Raw genomic sequence first — 19,736 nt, 5'->3', positions numbered from 1 at the left:
TTAGATAAGTCACATCTAGTGCAATCAGAACACAAGTTTAATTATTACAGCAATTTCATATGTAAATAGAAAAATTCCTATTAAAATGGAAACACATTGTGTGAACAAAGTTAAGGAACCAGAAAAACAACATGTCAAACAATCTTTGTCTTTATATCCTAAAACGCCAGCAACGGCGTGCCAATTCTTTCTGTATCATAGACTTTACTTTCTAAACAATGTATTACAATTACATTAGAAAATATGGCTACAGATTGTCTTCTTCTCAGAATAACGTTAGAAAATGTAAAAGCAAACAGAAGATGTAATTGAATACTCGGCTGCAGCTGGACATTTATAATAAATGAATATATCTTGAGTAATATATTGAGAATCTGCATAGCTTTTGTTTATTCACTAACTGAAGCTGTTTAGTGCTCGATTGTATTAACAGTGCACCCAATTACGCTTACAAGGTAACATTTCAGCTGCCAAATTTGGTATTTTAAAATATGTTTCAAGGAAAGGCTATCCTTATGTTACATAATCCTGCAGCATTATGTGACATCTTAAACAACATTTACTGTCCCTTTAAGAAATCCTGAAACTCTTGCCTGTCAGGGGTATATGAGGACTGGAGTTGAGAAGTATGGTTTTATATCACTTACATTCAGTGGCGGTTCTATGAGGGTGCTATGTGACTCCAAATACATGTGCAGCACCCCTGATGAGCTGCAAAGAACTCCTTGTATTATGTTCCCCACCTTTGGTAGAATCACCACTGCCTACATTCTAAGATCAAGGCTAGATCATGTAGCACCTTTTGTATTTATGTTCGTTAGCAAATGCACCATTAGGTAGAAAATATCAGTTAAGAATAAAAACATGTATTTAAAGGGACACTATACTCAAAACATTTTCTGGAATCCATATAAAAGAATAGCATTTTTTCATGAATAAAATCTAAAGTAAAATATTTTTAAATTTGAATTAAAACACAAGTGTATGAGTTAGGTACTACCTAATAATGGTCAATGGCTGATAGGTACTTCCTGTTAATTCTCATTGGTTCAAATAAACTTCCTGAGTAGTAGGAAGTACTTATAAGCCAATCAGCATTAGTTGGAAATGCACAGCTGATACAGTAATTTAATCTTGAACTGCTTTTACTTCATATTTTAAAAGCAATAAATGTCTAGGTTTAAATGTTGCTCTTTAATAAAGATGGTACAAACAACATATGTATTATGCATTGATAAGGGAAGGTACATTAATTTATAAAAAAAATCTGTATAATTTCAGTATCAGTAAACACAATACTTTAATTACCTAGAAATACAGAAATGAAAACAATAATTAGTAAAAAACAGAACTGAAGCTGCATTTAGGAAGAGGAGACACACCTAAAGAACTCTGGGAGATATGATGACCCTGACCTGTGCTCTTACCCATCACTAAATGCCATCTGCGCCCACTACTGAACACAAATACATTGATATATTTTCTCTCTCTTTAAATAAACATCTTGATAAAAACTGTGTATTTTTGTATTTCAAGTCTAAAATCTTTTCAGAAGTAAAACATTTTTTCTGGCTTACATATAAGAACAGCTGTGTAATTTAAAGGGACATGAAACTCAAAATTTTCTAAACAACTTTCCAATTTACTTCTATTATCTAATTTGCTTCAGTCTCTTGATATCCTGTGTTGAAAAGCATATCTAAATAGGCTCACTAGCTGCCGATTTGCGGCTTCACATATATGCCTTGTGTAATTGGCACACACATGTGCATTGTTTTTTCTTCAACAAAGGATACCTAAAGAATAAAGAAAATTAGATAATAGAAGTAAATTGGAAAGTTGTTTAAAATTGAATTCTCTATCTGAATCATGAAAGAAAAACTTTGGGTTTCATGTCCATTTAAGTTCTCACTGGAACAAGACAGGAAAATGTACTGACATTGTGCTTCCGGGACTAATGTAAACTGTAATGTATCAGTTTTGAGATGGGCTCCATCTTGACTGGGAGTTCTTTACATCCGTTGAATAGTAACATACAAATAGGAGGCAGAAAATGTGAAATTATAGGCAGTTTAATTTATTTCTGTCTCATTCCACTAAAGTTGTGAAACTACCCTGTTCAAAGGGGATAGGGAAGGCATGATTTAGTTAGAGCATCCATTCTAGGGGTATACTTTATTTAGGAGGGACAGGAATAATAAATGGGGTGGAGGAATCTGCATGTATATTAAACCTAACCTTAAACCTACAATAAGGGAAGATATTTATGATACAACTGACAATGTAGAGAACCTGTGGGTTGAAATAAAGAGTGGGGGGAAAAATCATAAAAAAAATTACTTGGAACATGCTACAAGCTCCCCAACATTAGTGACCTGGAGGAAACTCAACTACTAATGCAAATAGGTAAGGCTGCTAATAACAGTGCTGTAAATTATGGGAGATTGTAACTACCCTGATATAAACTGGGCCAATAAAACTAGTAATTCAGCTAAGGGGGATAGATTTTTAAAAGTTCTCAGGGATAACTTCTTGTCACAATTAATAGAGAAGCCAACTAGGAGTAAAGCTATTTTGGATTTAGTGCTATCAAATGATACAGATATAGATATAATATCTAACATAGAAGTCAATGAACATTTGGGTAACAGTGAGCATAACTTGGTCACATTTGAAATCTCTTTACATAAGCAGTGTCTTAAAGGTTTAACTAAGACTTTTAATTTTAAGAAAGCAAAATTCAACGATTTAAGGAAATCTTTTAAATAACAAATTGGGACAAAGAATTCCCTAATAAAAAAAACAGAGGCTAAATGGATAAGATTTAAAACGTTGTCAAATAAATATACAAATCAACAAATACCATATGGTTATAAAAATAAAAAAATCCAAGCCAATGTGTCTAAATAAAAATGTGTTAAGAGAAATTAGGAAAAAACATAGGGCATTTAAATTATTCAAATAAAATAGTACAGACTCAACATACCATATCTATAAGGATTATAACAAAGCATGCAAAAGAGAATCAAAATTATACAAAATTGAAAATGAAAATTAATTGCAAAGGATTCTAAGTCTAACCCTAAAAGGTTCTTTAAGTACATAAATAGCAAAAAATATAAGAAGGGCAATATAGGTACATTAAAGGGACAGTCTACTCCAGAATTTTTATTGTTTAGAAAGATAGATAATCCCTTTATCACCCATTCCCCAGTTTTGCATAACCAACACTGTTCTATTTATACACATATTACCTCTGTGATAACCTTGTATCTAAAACCTCTGCAGACTGCCCCTTACCTTAGTGATTTTGACAGACATGCAGTTTAGCCAATCAGTGCAGAGTCCTAAATAACTCCACGGGAGTGAGCACAATGTTATCTAATATGACACACATGAACTAGTACTATCTAACTGTGAAAAACTTTCAAAATGCTCTGAGCTAAGAGGCGGTTTTCAACGGTTTTAGAAATCAGTTTGAGCCTACTTAGGTTTATCTTTCAAAAATACCACCAAGGGAACAAAGAAAATTTGATGATAAAAGTAAATTGGAAAGTTGTTTAAAATGACATGCCCTATCTGAATCATGAAAGTCAAGACTGTTCCTTTAAAATGCGTGGAGGGTTAAACCCAATAAATACATGGGCAGCACACAAAGCAGTACTTAGGGGGTTGCTTATAAAAGAAAAAGCAATGCAAAGTAAGAAATACAAAAACCACTTAGCACAGTTATACAGGGAAATAGAGCTATTAGAAAGGCAGCATAGACTGACGAAGCAGACCTTGACCTTGCATGCACTCCACGCTAAAAAAAATCTCACTGACGTTGCTGCTTAATTCTCAAGCAGCCAGGGCTATGTGAGACTGAAATCCCGATACTTTATTTATGCTAATAAGCCAGATAAATTCATGGCTTATAAAATTAGAGAGAGATGCAGAGCGTCAGCTATCCCTATCATAGAAACATCCCAAGGCACCACAACATCACACCCCCAAGAAATTGTAGACACATTTGCTAACTACTACGGAAACTTATATAATGGAGACAAAGTCACACACAACACAGTAACAGAGTCCCTTACTATAGAATTCTTTGCAAATTCTCCCCTAAGAACTATATCAGAGGAACATAAATAAATCCTTAATGCCCCAGTACCTGCCACAGAAGTTATAGGAGCAATACGAGATCTCAAAACAGGTAAAGCGGCAGGTCAGGACGGATTCCCAGGGGAATACTACAAATTATTTAGGAGCACAATAGTCCCCCACCTTACTAAATTTTGTAACCACATTTTGGAGGGCAACCCTGTCCCGCCGGAACTCTTGGATGCTAAAATACTGGTAATTCCCAAACCAGACAGAAATCACAAACTCTGTCAAAATTATCGCCCAATCTACCTGATAAATCAGGACTGGAAAATCTTCACGAAAATCATGGCGAATCGCCTTAAAGAAATGATGCCCCACCTGGTGCACCCTGATCAGGTGGGATTTATAAAAGATAGGGAAGCCCCAGACAACATCAGAAGGGTGACTAACCTAATACACTGCTTGGATAAGACACCTTCTCTGCTCCTATCACTGGATGCGGAGAAGGCGTTTGACAGAATAGACTGGGGGTATATGTTTACTACCCTCAGGAGGATGGGCTTCGACGGTACGTTTATAACGGCCCTACAGGCAATATATTCCTCACCAAGCGCTAGGGTAGCCTCTGCAGGCTATAAATCCAAAATTTTCCCAATATTAAATGGCACAAGACAGGGTTGCCCTCTCTCACCACTCCTCTTTGTCCTGTGTATCGAGCCACTAGCAGCTAGGATTAGATCACACACAGACATCGCGGGAGTCCCTGTTGCAAAGTCGGAGTATAAACTTTCACCGTTTGCGGACGACATCCTACTGACTATCACTAAGCCACTAATTTCACTCCCCAATCTTTATGGGATCTTGGACATATTTTCGACGATTTCAGGATTTAAGATAAATGCAGATAAATGTGAGGCCCTACCTATTGCTATTCCCACACAAACCCAAAAATTGCTAGAATCCAATTCTGATTTTAAATGGATGAAGCACACACTCAAATACCTGGGGATACACTTACCAATGCAAACTCACCTGCTATATAAATCTAACTACACCCCTCTTATTAAACAGATTAGACGAGACATACTGAAATGGAGAAGCTATAATTTCTCTTGGCTTGGTAGACTAGCAGCGGTTAAAATTACTATTTTACCACGAGTATTATTCCTATTTAGAACACTCCCTATAAGGATTATCAGATCAGAGATAAACTGCAGACTGACCTGCTCTCCTTCATTAGGGGGAACAAATCGGCTAGGGTGGCGAAATCCTTAATAAATAGACACAAATCACTAGGTGACATAGGTGGCCGAAATTTAATAGACTATTACACAGCACAAGACGGGATGATCCTACAGAGGTCAAAAGATGTGCTATGGCCCTCACTAGAGGCAGAGATAGGAGGCTGGAGAGATTCAGACACAATTTTTTGGGACAAAAGAACAACACAATCCAATAAGACCCTCCCTATACCCTTCACTCTTGAGCTTACCCTACATACATAGATAGTAGTGGTAGATGGCGCTGGTCTATTGAATGATTTTCTCTAATAAGTGAAGAGAAAACAGGCTTGATGCATATATTGAAGCCAATTAATATGGGTGCAGTATACTCACTCCGTAAGATGAATCTGTGCAGCTGAAAGGGAACGTAGCATCCGATGGCAAGAGTCCACAGGTTCCTGGAGTCAAATACTGAATTTTAAGGTTTATCCAAAAGTGGACTATAAATTAATAGAGACCCAAATGACAAAAGTATCCAGTATATAGTTGAAAAAAATGTAGCAACTTACTCCATAGATAAGGAGATTTCAGCTCAGCACAGCAAAACAAGATCTTGACAATCTTTCAACAAAGGATAAAAGGTTTTATTTGCTCAACGCGTTTCAACGTATTACACGTCTTTATCAAGAGCATACATTAAAACAAGTAAAACAGGTAAGTAAAACCAAATATTGAGTGTGTTTGCTGTGGCTACAGGGCTGGTTTATATACAGGTGAACAATTTATTCCACAGGAGGCAAACACACTCAATATTTCGTTTTACTTACCTGTTTTACTTGTTTTAATGTATGCTCTTGATTAAGACGTGTAATACGTTGAAACGCGTTGAGCAAATAAAACCTTTTATCCTTTGTTGAAAGATTGTCAAGATCTTGTTTTGCTGTGCTGAGCTGGAATCTCCTTATCTATGGAGTATGTTACTACATTTTTTTCAACTATATACTGGATATTTTTGTTATTTGGGTCTCTATTCATTTATAGTCCACTTTTGGATAAACCTGAAAATTCAGTATTTGACTCCAGGAACCTGTGGACTCTTGCCATTGGATGTTACGCTCCCTTTCAGCTGTACAGATTCATCTAATGGAGTGAGTATACTGCACCCATATTAATTGGCTTCAATATATGCATCAAGCCTGTTTTCTCTTCACTTACTAGAGAAAATCATTCAATAAACCAGCACCATCTACCACTACTATCTACCTATACACAGTCACAAGGGAGAGACTGCAAGAAGGCTGCGGTCTGACCTAAAGGAGAGTATCAGTTCTTAGTTCATTTGTACAGAATATTGTGTGTTTTTTCCATCTTGCACCTCTGTATATTGTTTTCTTTTTTTGTATTATTTTATCTCCTATGTCTAAGAATACCCTACATACATGGTTGAGGGCGGTGGTGAAACATGCTCTGATGCCAGAATCTTCCCTTTACACCCCAATCCAATATTTACTACCTAGCGAGCTGTGGACACAAATTCAGAAGTGGGAAAACACAGGACTTTACAGGGTAGCAGATATACTGGAGAACGGAAAGCTAATCTCCTGTCAATTACAAGAAAAAATAACACCAATAAAACTACACTGGTACTTGTACCTACAAATAAGCTCCTCTGTGGGATCATTTATCAGAGGAGCCCCAAAGGGAGGCCCCACTGGTCTAGAATTACTCTGTAATAATCCCCAACGTTCTAAACACTCCATTTCTAGACTTTACGTAGCCATCCAATCCGGCCCACACAAGACAAAGTCTTCGGTAATGCTAGCTTGGGAAAAAGACTTACACATAACTAAAGATCTTTAGGACTGGGAACAAATATTCCAGACTGCCGACAGAGGACTTCTGAGTGCAGACATGAAGGAGAATGTCATGAAAAAACTTTTCAGATGGTACTTGACGCCGGTGAAAACCACTCATATGTATCCACAGGGTAGCAGATTGTGTTATAGGGGATGTGGAGAGGTAGGCTCATATCGACACATGTGGTGGGATTGCACTGAGGTCAATCCAATATGGAAGCGACTTGCCTACTTTATTAGTCAACTAGTAGGTACGGAGATTACACTCAATATACAACAAGCTCTTCTTCATTACCACAATACTACATATAACAAACACTTTAACACCTTTCTCAACATTCTATGCACAGTCAGAAGAACATGTATTGCTAAACACTGGAAGACAGGTACCCCTACATGGACCGAAATATATCATAAAGTGCAACACACATACAGGATGCACGAGGTAGCATCTGGAATATTAAATAATAGAGAAACAGTCAATCAGATCTGGTTCTATTGGATAGCTCAGGGAGAATAAACCCAAGGATCACTCCTTTAGGGCCCTTTAACGGTTTAGACATACATTGCAAATTGCTTTACTGAAGAGCTCACTTTCGGTATTTATTATGTTGTCACTTTCATTCCTGTTATCACTTTCTCCCCTTCGCCCCCTCTCCACCCCTACACACATATGCCTGGAACCACTGGCTTCAAGTGTCTTACACTAGGGAGGGGATCTATTATCCCCTCTCCTCTTCCTTACAATGTTTTGAAAGGCTTGTGAGAGATTTTACACCGTATTACATCATAGGTGCAGAGAACTAATGTTAAGTTCATGAATTCTTGAGTTCCGAAAGCTCGAGAAATGTTTTCTTTGGAAATCTGTTCCACTTTTGTATTTGTTTGAAAATGTGATATACCCACCTTGATGTAAGAGCAACCTATAAAAGGTGTAAAACTTAATAAAAAATATTTAAACATAAAATGCGTGGAGGGTAGCATGGTTAAGAGTGACAGGGAGAAGGCTGAGGTACTAAACCAGAAACAAGAAAGGAACCAATAGACGATACTTTGGAACAAACTAGAACACGCCAGCCCATAACATTAACTGGGTTATGTATAGAGGATATCAGGAAAAAACTGGATAATATTAAGGTAAATAAAACTCCAGGCCCAGATGGAATACACCCAGTGGTGTTAAGGGAATTTAGCACTGTTATAGACAACCCTCTACTGTTCATTTTTCAAGACTCATTATCCTCAGGCATGGTACCCCAGGATTGGCTTAAGCGGATGTGGTGCCACACTTCAAAAAGTGAAGCAGGGATGAACTAGGAAGCTATACACCAGTTAGTCTGACATCAATAGTGGGGAAGATATTTGAAGGAATTATAAAGGATTATATTGATGAGCACATTCGTGTAAACAAGATTATGAGTCCAAATCAGCATGGCTTCATGAGAAATAGATCACGTCAAACTTATATAATTAGATTATATAAGGAAGTAAGTAAAAATATAGATAAAGGGAAATCAGTTGATGTGATATACTTAGATTTTGCAAAGGCATTTGATATAGTGTCAAATGAGAGATTAATGCACAAAATTAAGGGACTGGGAATATCTGAAAATGTTAGTTTATGGATTAAAAAAACTGGATAAAAGATAGGGAGCAACAAGTAGTAGTGAATGGATCATACTCAGATTGGACAAAGTTAATCAGTGGAGTCCCCCCCCCCAGGGATCAGTACTGGGCCCTGTTCTTTTTAATATTTTTATAAATGATTTGGAGCAAGGATTAAATAGTGACATCTCTATTTTTGCAGATGATAGATACTAAGTTAAGTAAGGTCATTAGGTCAGAGCAGGATGAACTTTCGTTACAAAAGGATCTGCAAAAATTAGAAGTATGGGCAGGTAAATGGAAAATAAGATTTAATACGGAAAAATGCAAGGTTCTACATTTTGGAAGTAAAAATAAGCAGGCAACGTATTATTTAAATGGGACAAGACTAAACAGAGGAGGAAAGGGATTTGGGAGTAGTAATAGATAACAAGCTAAATATTGGTACACAATGCAGGGCAGCGGCTACAAAGGCTAATAAGATACTAGCATGTATTAAAAGAGGCATTGATTCAAGGGAGGAAAGCATAATTCTGTCACTTTATAAATCCCTAGTAAGACCTCACCTTGAGTATGGAGTGCAGTTCTGGGGACCAATCCCCAAAAAAGATATTGTAGAACTAGAAAAAGTTCAGAGAAGGGCCACAAAGCTAATAAGGGGAATTGAGAATTTAAGCTATGAGGAGAGGATAGCCAAACTGGGTATGTTTTCTTTAGAAAAAAGGCGCTTGAGAGGTGACATGATTACTTTATATAAATATAGTCAAGGCCCATATACAGAGATGTCAGAAGCTCTGTTTATTCCAAGAAAATTGTTTGTGACAAGGTGTCACAATTTAAGGTTCGAGGAAAGGAGATTTAATCTCCTGTAATGGAAACTATTTTTCACTGTAAGAGCAATAAAATTGTGGAACTCATTACCAAAGGAGGTAGTGAATGTCAATACCTTAGATACATTTAAACATTGTTTGGATACATTTCTGTCTAGAATCAAAATTCATGGATATGATTGCTAGTATTAAATGGGTCACCTTTAAGTGGGATTATTTAAGTTTAACTGGAGCTTTTTGTAAGTATTTAAGATTTGTATAGGTTGAACTCGATGGTCTTTTTTCAACCTCATCTACTATGTTACTTTTAAATTCACTTCTATTATCAAATAAACTTTGTTCTCTTGGTATCCTTTGTTGAAAACAACACATACATATCTTACACTGCAAGCTAGACTGTGATTGGTGACTGCAAACACTTGTCTCTTGTCATTGGCTCACCAGACGTGTTCAGCTAGCTACCAGTACTGCTGCTCTGGAGCTGACTTTAAAGGGACAGTTAATACATTGCAATTACAAGACATTTGCGTTGTGTTGATATAAAATAACATCAGACGAATCTTAAAGGACCATTAAATACAGTATATTTAAAGGGACACTCAAGTCAAAATAAACTTTTATGATTCAGACAGAGCAGCAGTTTTAAGACTTTCCAATTTACTTCCATTATCAAATTTTGCACAGTCTTTTTATATGCACACTTTCTGGGGAACAAGATCCTACTGAGCATGTGCACAAGATCACAGGGTATATGTATACTAGTCTGTGATTGGCTGAAGTCTATCACATGATACAGGGGGCCAGAAATGGGAGAAAAAAATAAAGTGGCCAGAAAAAAATCTACTACTTATTTGGAATCCAGAGTAGGAGTTAGTGCATTGTCTTTTTATTATACACTTGTTAATTATTCAACTCTACTACATTGAGTGGTCCTTTAAATAATAAACAAGTGCATAATAAAAAGGAAATTACACTTACTCTGAATTTCAAATAAAAACAGAATTTATGTTTACCTGATAAATTACTTTCTCCAACGGTGTGTCCGGTCCACGGCGTCATCCTTACTTGTGGGATATTCTCTTCCCCAACAGGAAATGGCAAAGAGCCCAGCAAAGCTGGTCACATGATCCCTCCTAGGCTCCGCCTACCCCAGTCATTCGACCGACGTTAAGGAGGAATATTTGCATAGGAGAAACCATATGGTACCGTGGTGACTGTAGTTAAAGAAAATAAATTATCAGACCTGATTAAAAAAAAACCAGGGCGGGCCGTGGACCGGACACACCGTTGGAGAAAGTAATTTATCAGGTAAACATAAATTCTGTTTTCTCCAACATAGGTGTGTCCGGTCCACGGCGTCATCCTTACTTGTGGGAACCAATACCAAAGCTTTAGGACACGGATGAAGGGAGGGAGCAAATCAGGTCACCTAAATGGAAGGCACCACGGCTTGCAAAACCTTTCTCCCAAAAATAGCCTCAGAAGAAGCAAAAGTATCAAACTTGTAAAATTTGGTAAAAGTGTGCAGTGAAGACCAAGTCGCTGCCCTACATATCTGATCAACAGAAGCCTCGTTCTTGAAGGCCCATGTGGAAGCCACAGCCCTAGTGGAATGAGCTGTGATTCTTTCGGGAGGCTGCCGTCCGGCAGTCTCGTAAGCCAATCTGATGATGCTTTTAATCCAAAAAGAGAGAGAGGTAGAAGTTGCTTTTTGACCTCTCCTTTTACCGGAATAAACAACAAACAAGGAAGATGTTTGTCTAAAATCCTTTGTAGCATCTAAATAGAATTTTAGAGCGCGAACAACATCCAAATTGTGCAACAAACGTTCCTTCTTTGAAACTGGTTTCGGACACAGAGAAGGTACGATAATCTCCTGGTTAATGTTTTTGTTAGAAACAACTTTTGGAAGAAAACCAGGTTTAGTACGTAAAACCACCTTATCTGCATGGAACACCAGATAAGGAGGAGAACACTGCAGAGCAGATAATTCTGAAACTCTTCTAGCAGAAGAAATTGCAACTAAAAACAAAACTTTCCAAGATAATAACTTAATATCAACGGAATGCAAGGGTTCAAACGGAACCCCCTGAAGAACTGAAAGAACTAAATTGAGACTCCAAGGAGGAGTCAAAGGTTTGTAAACAGGCTTAATTCTAACCAGAGCCTGAACAAAGGCTTGAACATCTGGCACAGCGGCCAGCTTTTTGTGAAGTAACACAGACAAGGCAGAAATCTGTCCCTTCAGGGAACTTGCAGATAATCCTTTTTCCAATCCTTCTTGAAGGAAGGATAGAATCCTAGGAATCTTAACCTTGTCCCAAGGGAATCCTTTAGATTCACACCAACAGATATATTTTTTCCAAATTTTGTGGTAAATCTTTCTAGTTACAGGCTTTCTGGCCTGAACAAGAGTATCGATAACAGAATCTGAGAATCCTCGCTTCGATAAGATCAAGCGTTCAATCTCCAAGCAGTCAGCTGGAGTGAAACCAGATTCGGATGTTCGAACGGACCCTGAACAAGAAGGTCTCGTCTCAAAGGTAGCTTCCAAGGAGGAGCCGATGACATATTCACCAGATCTGCGTACCAAGTCCTGCGTGGCCACGCAGGAGCTATCAAGATCACCGACGCCCTCTCCTGATTGATCCTGGCTACCAGCCTGGGGATGAGAGGAAACGGCGGGAACACATAAGCTAGTTTGAAGGTCCAAGGTGCTACTAGTGCATCCACTAGAGCCGCCTTGGGATCCCTGGATCTGGACCCGTAGCAAGGAACTTTGAAGTTCTGACGAGAGGCCATCAGATCCATGTCTGGAATGCCCCACAGCTGAGTGACTTGGGCAAAGATTTCCGGATGGAGTTCCCACTCCCCCGGATGCAATGTCTGACGACTCAGAAAATCCGCTTCCCAATTTTCCACTCCTGGGATGTGGATAGCAGACAGGTGGCAGGAGTGAGACTCCGCCCATAGAATGATTTTGGTCACTTCTTCCATCGCCAGGGAACTCCTTGTTCCCCCCTGATGGTTGATGTACGCAACAGTTGTCATGTTGTCTGATTGAAACCGTATGAACTTGGCCCTCGCTAGCTGAGGCCAAGCCTTGAGAGCATTGAATATCGCTCTCAGTTCCAGAATATTTATCGGTAGAAGAGATTCTTCCCGAGACCAAAGACCCTGAGCTTTCAGGGATCCCCAGACCGCGCCCCAGCCCATCAGACTGGCGTCGGTCGTGACAATGACCCACTCTGGTCTGCGGAATGTCATCCCTCGTGACAGGTTGTCCAGGGACAGCCACCAACGGAGTGAGTCTCTGGTCCTCTGATTTACTTGTATCTTCGGAGACAAGTCTGTATAGTCCCCATTCCACTGACTGAGCATGCACAGTTGTAATGGTCTTAGATGAATGCGTGCAAAAGGAACTATGTCCATTGCCGCTACCATCAACCCGATCACTTCCATGCACTGAGCTATGGAAGGAAGAGGAACGGAATGAAGTATCCGACAAGAGTCTAGAAGTTTTGTTTTTCTGGCCTCTGTCAGAAAAATCCTCATTTCTAAGGAGTCTATTATTGTTCCCAAGAAGGGAACCCTTGTTGACGGAGATAGAGAACTCTTTTCCACGTTCACTTTCCATCCGTGAGATCTGAGAAAGGCCAGGACAATGTCCGTGTGAGCCTTTGCTTGAGGAAGGGACGACGCTTGAATCAGAATGTCGTCCAAGTAAGGTACTACAGCAATGCCCCTTGGTCTTAGCACAGCTAGAAGGGACCCTAGTACCTTTGTGAAAATCCTTGGAGCAGTGGCTAATCCGAAAGGAAGCGCCACGAACTGGTAATGTTTGTCCAGGAATGCGAACCTCAGGAACCGATGATGTTCCTTGTGGATAGGAATATGTAGATACGCATCCTTTAAATCCACCGTGGTCATGAATTGACCTTCCTGGATGGAAGGAAGAATAGTTCGAATGGTTTCCATCTTGAACGATGGAACCTGGAGAAACTTGTTTAAGATCTTGAGATCTAAGATTGGTCTGAACGTTCCCTCTTTTTTGGGAACTATAAACAGATTGGAGTAGAACCCCATCCCTTGTTCTCTTAATGGAACAGGATGAATCACTCCCATTTTTAACAGGTCTTCTACACAATGTAAGAATGCCTGTCTTTTTATGTGGTCTGAAGACAACTGAGACCTGTGGAACCTCCCCCTTGGGGGAAGTCCCTTGAATTCCAGAAGATAACCTTGGGAGACTATTTCTAGCGCCCAAGGATCCAGAACATCTCTTGCCCAAGCCTGAGCGAAGAGAGAGAGTCTGCCCCCCACCAGATCCGGTCCCGGATCGGGGGCCAACATTTCATGCTGTCTTGGTAGCAGTGGCAGGTTTCTTGGCCTGCTTTCCCTTGTTCCAGCCTTGCATTGGTCTCCAAGCTGGCTTGGCTTGAGAAGTATTACCCTCTTGCTTAGAGGACGTAGCACTTTGGGCTGGTCCGTTTCTACGAAAGGGACGAAAATTAGGTTTATTCTTTGCCTTGAAAGGCCGATCCTGAGGAAGGGCGTGGCCCTTACCCCCAGTGATATCCGAGATAATCTCTTTCAAGTCAGGGCCAAACAGCGTTTTCCCCTTGAAAGGAATGTTAAGTAACTTGTTCTTGGAAGACGCATCAGCCGACCAAGATTTCAACCAAAGCGCTCTGCGCGCCACAATAGCAAACCCAGAATTCTTAGCCGCTAACCTAGCCAATTGCAAAGTGGCGTCTAGGGTGAAAGAATTAGCCAATTTGAGAGCATTGATTCTGTCCATAATCTCCTCATAAGGAGGAGAATCACTGTCGACCGCCTTTATCAGCTCATCGAACCAGAAACATGCGGCTGTAGCGACAGGGACAATGCATGAAATTGGTTGTAGAAGGTAACCCTGCTGAACAAACATCTTTTTAAGCAAACCTTCTAATTTTTTATCCATAGGATCTTTGAAAGCACAACTATCCTCTATGGGTATAGTGGTGCGTTTGTTTAAAGTGGAAACCGCTCCCTCGACCTTGGGGACTGTCTGCCATAAGTCCTTTCTGGGGTCGACCATAGGAAACAATTTTTTAAATATGGGGGGAGGGACGAAAGGAATACCGGGCCTTTCCCATTCCTTATTAACAATGTCCGCCACCCGCTTGGGTATAGGAAAAGCTTCTGGGAGCCCCGGCACCTCTAGGAACTTGTCCATTTTACATAGTTTCTCTGGGATGACCAACTTGTCACAATCATCCAGAGTGGATAATACCTCCTTAAGCAGAATGCGGAGATGTTCCAACTTAAATTTAAATGCAATCACATCAGGTTCAGCTTGTTGAGAAATGTTCCCTGAATCAGTAATTTCTCCCTCAGACAAAACCTCCCTGGCCCCATCAGACTGAGTTAGGGGCCCTTCAGAAATATTAATATCAGCGTCGTCATGCTCTTCAGTATCTAAAACAGAGCAGTCGCGCTTACGCTGATAAGTGTTCATTTTGGCTAAAATGTTTTTGACAGAATTATCCATTACAGCCGTTAATTGTTGCATAGTAAGGAGTATTGGCGCGCTAGATGTACTAGGGGCCTCCTGAGTGGGCAAGACTCGTGTAGACGAAGGAGGGAATGATGCAGTACCATGCTTACTCCCCTCACTTGAGGAATCATCTTGGGCATCATTGTCATTGTCACATAAATCACATTTATTTAAATGAATAGGAATTCTGGCTTCCCCACATTCAGAACACAGTCTATCTGGTAGTTCAGACATGTTAAACAGGCATAAACTTGATAACAAGTACAAAAAACGTTTTAAAATAAAACCGTTACTGTCACTTTAAATTTTAAACTGAACACACTTTATTACTGCAAATGCGAAAAAACATGAAGGAATTGTTCAAAATTCACCAAATTTTCACCACAGTGTCTTAAAGCCTTAAAAGTATTGCACACCAAATTTGGAAGCTTTAACCCTTAAAATAACGGAACCGGAGCCGTTTTGAACTTTAACCCCTTACAGTCCCTGGTATCTGCTTTGCTGAGACCCAACCAAGCCCCAAGGGGAATACAATACCAAATGACGCCTTCAGAAAGTCTTTTCTAAGTATCAGAGCTCCTCTCACATGCGACTGCATGCCATGCCTCTCAAAAACAAGTGCGCAACACCGGCGCGAAAATGAGGCTCTGCCTATGCTTTGGGAAAGCCCCTAAAGAATAAGGTGTCTAAAACAGTGCCTGCCGATATTATTATATCAAAATACCCAGATAAAATGATTCCTCAAGGCTAAATATGTGTTAATAATCAATCGATTTAGCCCAAAAAAAGTCTACAGTCTTAATAAGCCCTTTTTGAAGCCCTTATTTACAATCGTAATAAACATGGCTTACCGGATCCCAGAGGGAAAATGACAGCTTCCAGCATTACATCGTCTTGTTAGAATGTGTCATACCTCAAGCAGCAAGAGACTGCTCACTGTTCCCCCAACTGAAGTTAATTGCTCTCAACAGTCCTGTGTGGAACAGCCATGGATTTTAGTGACGGTTGCTAAAATCATTTTCCTCATACAAACAGAAATCTTCATCTCTTTTCTGTTTCTGAGTAAATAGTACATACCAGCACTATTTCAAAATAACAAACTCTTGATTGAATAATAAAAACTACAGTTAAACACTAAAAAACTCTAAGCCATCTCCGTGGAGATGTTGCCTGTACAACGGCAAAGAGAATGACTGGGGTAGGCGGAGCCTAGGAGGGATCATGTGACCAGCTTTGCTGGGCTCTTTGCCATTTCCTGTTGGGGAAGAGAATATCCCACAAGTAAGGATGACGCCGTGGACCGGACACACCTATGTTGGAGAAACAGTAGATTTTTTTCTGACAAATTTATTTCCCCATATTTGCCAGCCACTGTGTTATGTGATAGCCATCAGCCAATCACAAACTAATATACGTTTACCCTGTGAGCTTGTGCACATGCTCCATAAAATCTGGTGCCTCAGAAAGTGTGAATATACAAAGACTGCAAAATTTGATAATAGAAGCAAAATGTCAAGTCTCTTAAAAATGCATTCACTACTCTGAATCATGAAAGGTTTGACTTTAGTGTCCCTTTGACGTTTTTTAAAATGTATCAAAAGCCAAACTTAACCCACTATTTGCTGAATTTGGAGTTGCCAATCTGGCAAAAAAAAAAACAGGCTAGCCCTTGTTATAATGTTAGTATAGAGAGCATTGTTTTGCAGTTGTTATTTGATAAAGCCAATTAGGGACAGGTATGTAGCAGGGTTACAAATTCTTTCTGTGAAAAACAATCACAAGACAAGGGCTCCTAGTGTGATATAGTAGCGACAAGGTGGTTTAAGATGATACAAATGAATACTCACAAATGAAGCAGCACCCAATTGAGCTAAGTAAAGCAGACTGTGGAATTGCAGTGTCCCAACTCACTGGCCCAGCGTGAGTACCGGTATCCCAGGTGTCCTCAAAGGGTTAATAAAACTCAGACTTTATTATTATTATTAGGTATTAGCCTGTACTCTCATTCAGTTAACAGAAGCCTGATGAAACAGACAGATCTGAGAAACGCGTTGCTTTCTGTGTTTTAAAATAGAGTCATATCTTTGACTTCTGTTTTTAAGTTTTATATTAAATTGTGACTTTACAATTTTAATGGAGAGTCTGAGCTTTATTAACCCTTTGAGGACACCTGGGATACCGGTACTGGGCCAGTGAGCTGGGACACTGCAATTCCACAGTCTGCTTTACTTAGCACAATTGGGTGCTGCTCCATTTGTGAGTATTCATTTGTATCATCTTAAACCACCTTGTCGCTACTATATCACACTAGGAGGCGCCCTTGTCTTGTGATTGTTTTTCACAGAAAGAATTTGTATCCAGATCTAATTTGAAGGCAAGGAGCAGACTCCCACTGGGTGTGCGCCTAATCGAGACCTGCTTGCATTTTGTCAACACCACTTTAGGTCGGAGTTATCTATGGATTCATCCAAGGACTGACTGCCTGAACAGCTAAGATTGATTGGGACTATTGTCCATTGATCTATTCTTGTGATTTGTCATACTGTGTATCAACATATTAAGAGTATATGTAGCAGGGTTAGCCTTGAAAAGTCAGCAGGGTGCAGTTTAAATTCTACAAATTGGAAATTGATCAATTTTCAGAGCTAAATAACATGAAAGGGTGGCAAAATAAATAACGAACGTATATTGCAAAGTTATTTTATTGCCCATAATTAAAATTTTAGATACAAATCTCAAGTTATTTACTGTCCCTTTAACTATGTGTTTAATGCCTTTGCAAGGGTTAAACAGAGAATTCTATACAGCGTAAGTGTAATAATACAATTCTCTAGCATGTTAAAGCATTGTGTATTTATATCTCGTTACCAGATTTTAATATTACTTTGATATAGTTGTGTTCTTTTCTTCTTCAGCATTGTGGGAGCATTCTATCTCCCTTGTTCTATTGGATAAGAAGAATGCAATAATAACAGATGGTTCCTATGTACCTGGAATGTTGCTGATCTGATCTGGAGACCCTCTTGCATATTTTGCTGGAGATGATTCTGAATGTTTATCTTTTTTTCTCGCGTTATGGAAGAGATTGGGACACTTCGGATGACGGTCTGCTCTCCCACTAGAGGAATCAGAAAGAGAGATATACACACATTTTAAAACCATAAAAAGGACACTAGGTAGATACCAGCCGAGCTAATGAGAAAAATATGAAGATCCAAATATTACACACAAAAAACAAAGCACCCCACAACTTTACTTCATCTCGCAATTAAAATGTTCAAAGATAGAAACTCCTCCCTTTCCAAAAATATTCTTATGACGAGAGAAATGATGAGAAAACTGGTGCTTTATTTGCGATAGGAGAGAAATATATCTTGTGTTTTTCTCTAATTACACTTTAAATCATTTAAATTACCGTTACTCTGGAGGGAAGTTAACTGTTACATGTAAGATTCTGCTGGAAGGCTAAACAGAAAGCTTAGTTTGGTTAAAGGAACATAATACTTTTATGCTAAAAACTTAAAAACTATGCAGCATATCTGTAAAAAGCTGACAAGAAAATATCACCTGAATAGCTGTACCTCAAAACTCCTTCAGCTTACAAGAGTAAGTGTTCTGTGAAAAGTTATCCAGACGAAAAAATAAAAACAGCCAATCAGCTTAATCAGTGCTGAGGTCATACTTTCTTTTATGGTGATCTTGTGGGATTTCATAGCAAAGTTTCTTAAACTGAGCAGGGAAATAACATGACTGTGCCTGCACATGCCAGATGCACGTTTCCTTGCAAGTCCCAGGACTAGCATCCTGATTGGCTGCTTAAAGTCCTTTTCAATGGGATGTGGCTACTGAGGAAATTTTAAAGTAAAAACAGAATTTATGTTTACCTGATAAATTACTTTCTCCAACGGTGTGTCCGGTCCACGGCGTCATCCTTACTTGTGGGATATTCTCCTCCCCAACAGGAAATGGCAAAGAGCCCAGCAAAGCCGGTCACATGATCCCTCCTAGGCTCCGCCCACCCCAGTCATTCGACCGACGTAAAGGAGGAATATTTGCATAGGAGAAACCATATGATACCGTGGTGACTGTAGTTAAAGAAAATAAATTATCAGACCTGATTAAAAAACCAGGGCGGGCCGTGGACCGGACACACCGTTGGAGAAAGTAATTTATCAGGTAAACATAAATTCTGTTTTCTCCAACATAGGTGTGTCCGGTCCACGGCGTCATCCTTACTTGTGGGAACCAATACCAAAGCTTTAGGACACGGATGAAGGGAGGGAGCAAATCAGGTCACCTAAATGGAAGGCACCACGGTTTGCAAAACCTTTCTCCCAAAAATAGCCTCAGAAGAAGCAAAAGTATCAAACTTGTAAAATTTGGTAAAAGTGTGCAGTGAAGACCAAGTCGCTGCCCTACATATCTGATCAACAGAAGCCTCGTTCTTGAAGGCCCATGTGGAAGCCACAGCCCTAGTGGAATGAGCTGTGATTCTTTCAGGAGGCTGCCGTCCGGCAGTCTCATAAGCCAATCTGATGATGCTTTTAATCCAAAAAGAGAGAGAGGTAGAAGTTGCTTTTTGACCTCTCCTTTT

The 19,736-nt window shown here is 39.5% G+C and overlaps 1 protein-coding gene across 1 annotated transcript in view; it reads right to left on the bottom strand.

Moving 5' to 3' along the window:
* The window catches only part of SBF2 (SET binding factor 2), a 1,344,181-nt gene that overhangs the window by 221,088 nt on the left and 1,103,357 nt on the right, over positions 1-19,736 (bottom strand). Inside the window, exon 23 of the mRNA XM_053720592.1 lies at positions 18,133-18,260. Within this exon, the coding sequence (XP_053576567.1) occupies positions 18,133-18,260 (128 nt within the window). The remainder of the gene's footprint in view (positions 1-18,132; positions 18,261-19,736) is intronic.

Source organism: Bombina bombina, chromosome 7 (genome assembly GCF_027579735.1).
Source record: "Bombina bombina isolate aBomBom1 chromosome 7, aBomBom1.pri, whole genome shotgun sequence".
Taxonomy (NCBI): domain Eukaryota; kingdom Metazoa; phylum Chordata; class Amphibia; order Anura; family Bombinatoridae; genus Bombina; species Bombina bombina.
This window is presented reverse-complemented; position numbering and strand designations above follow the sequence as displayed.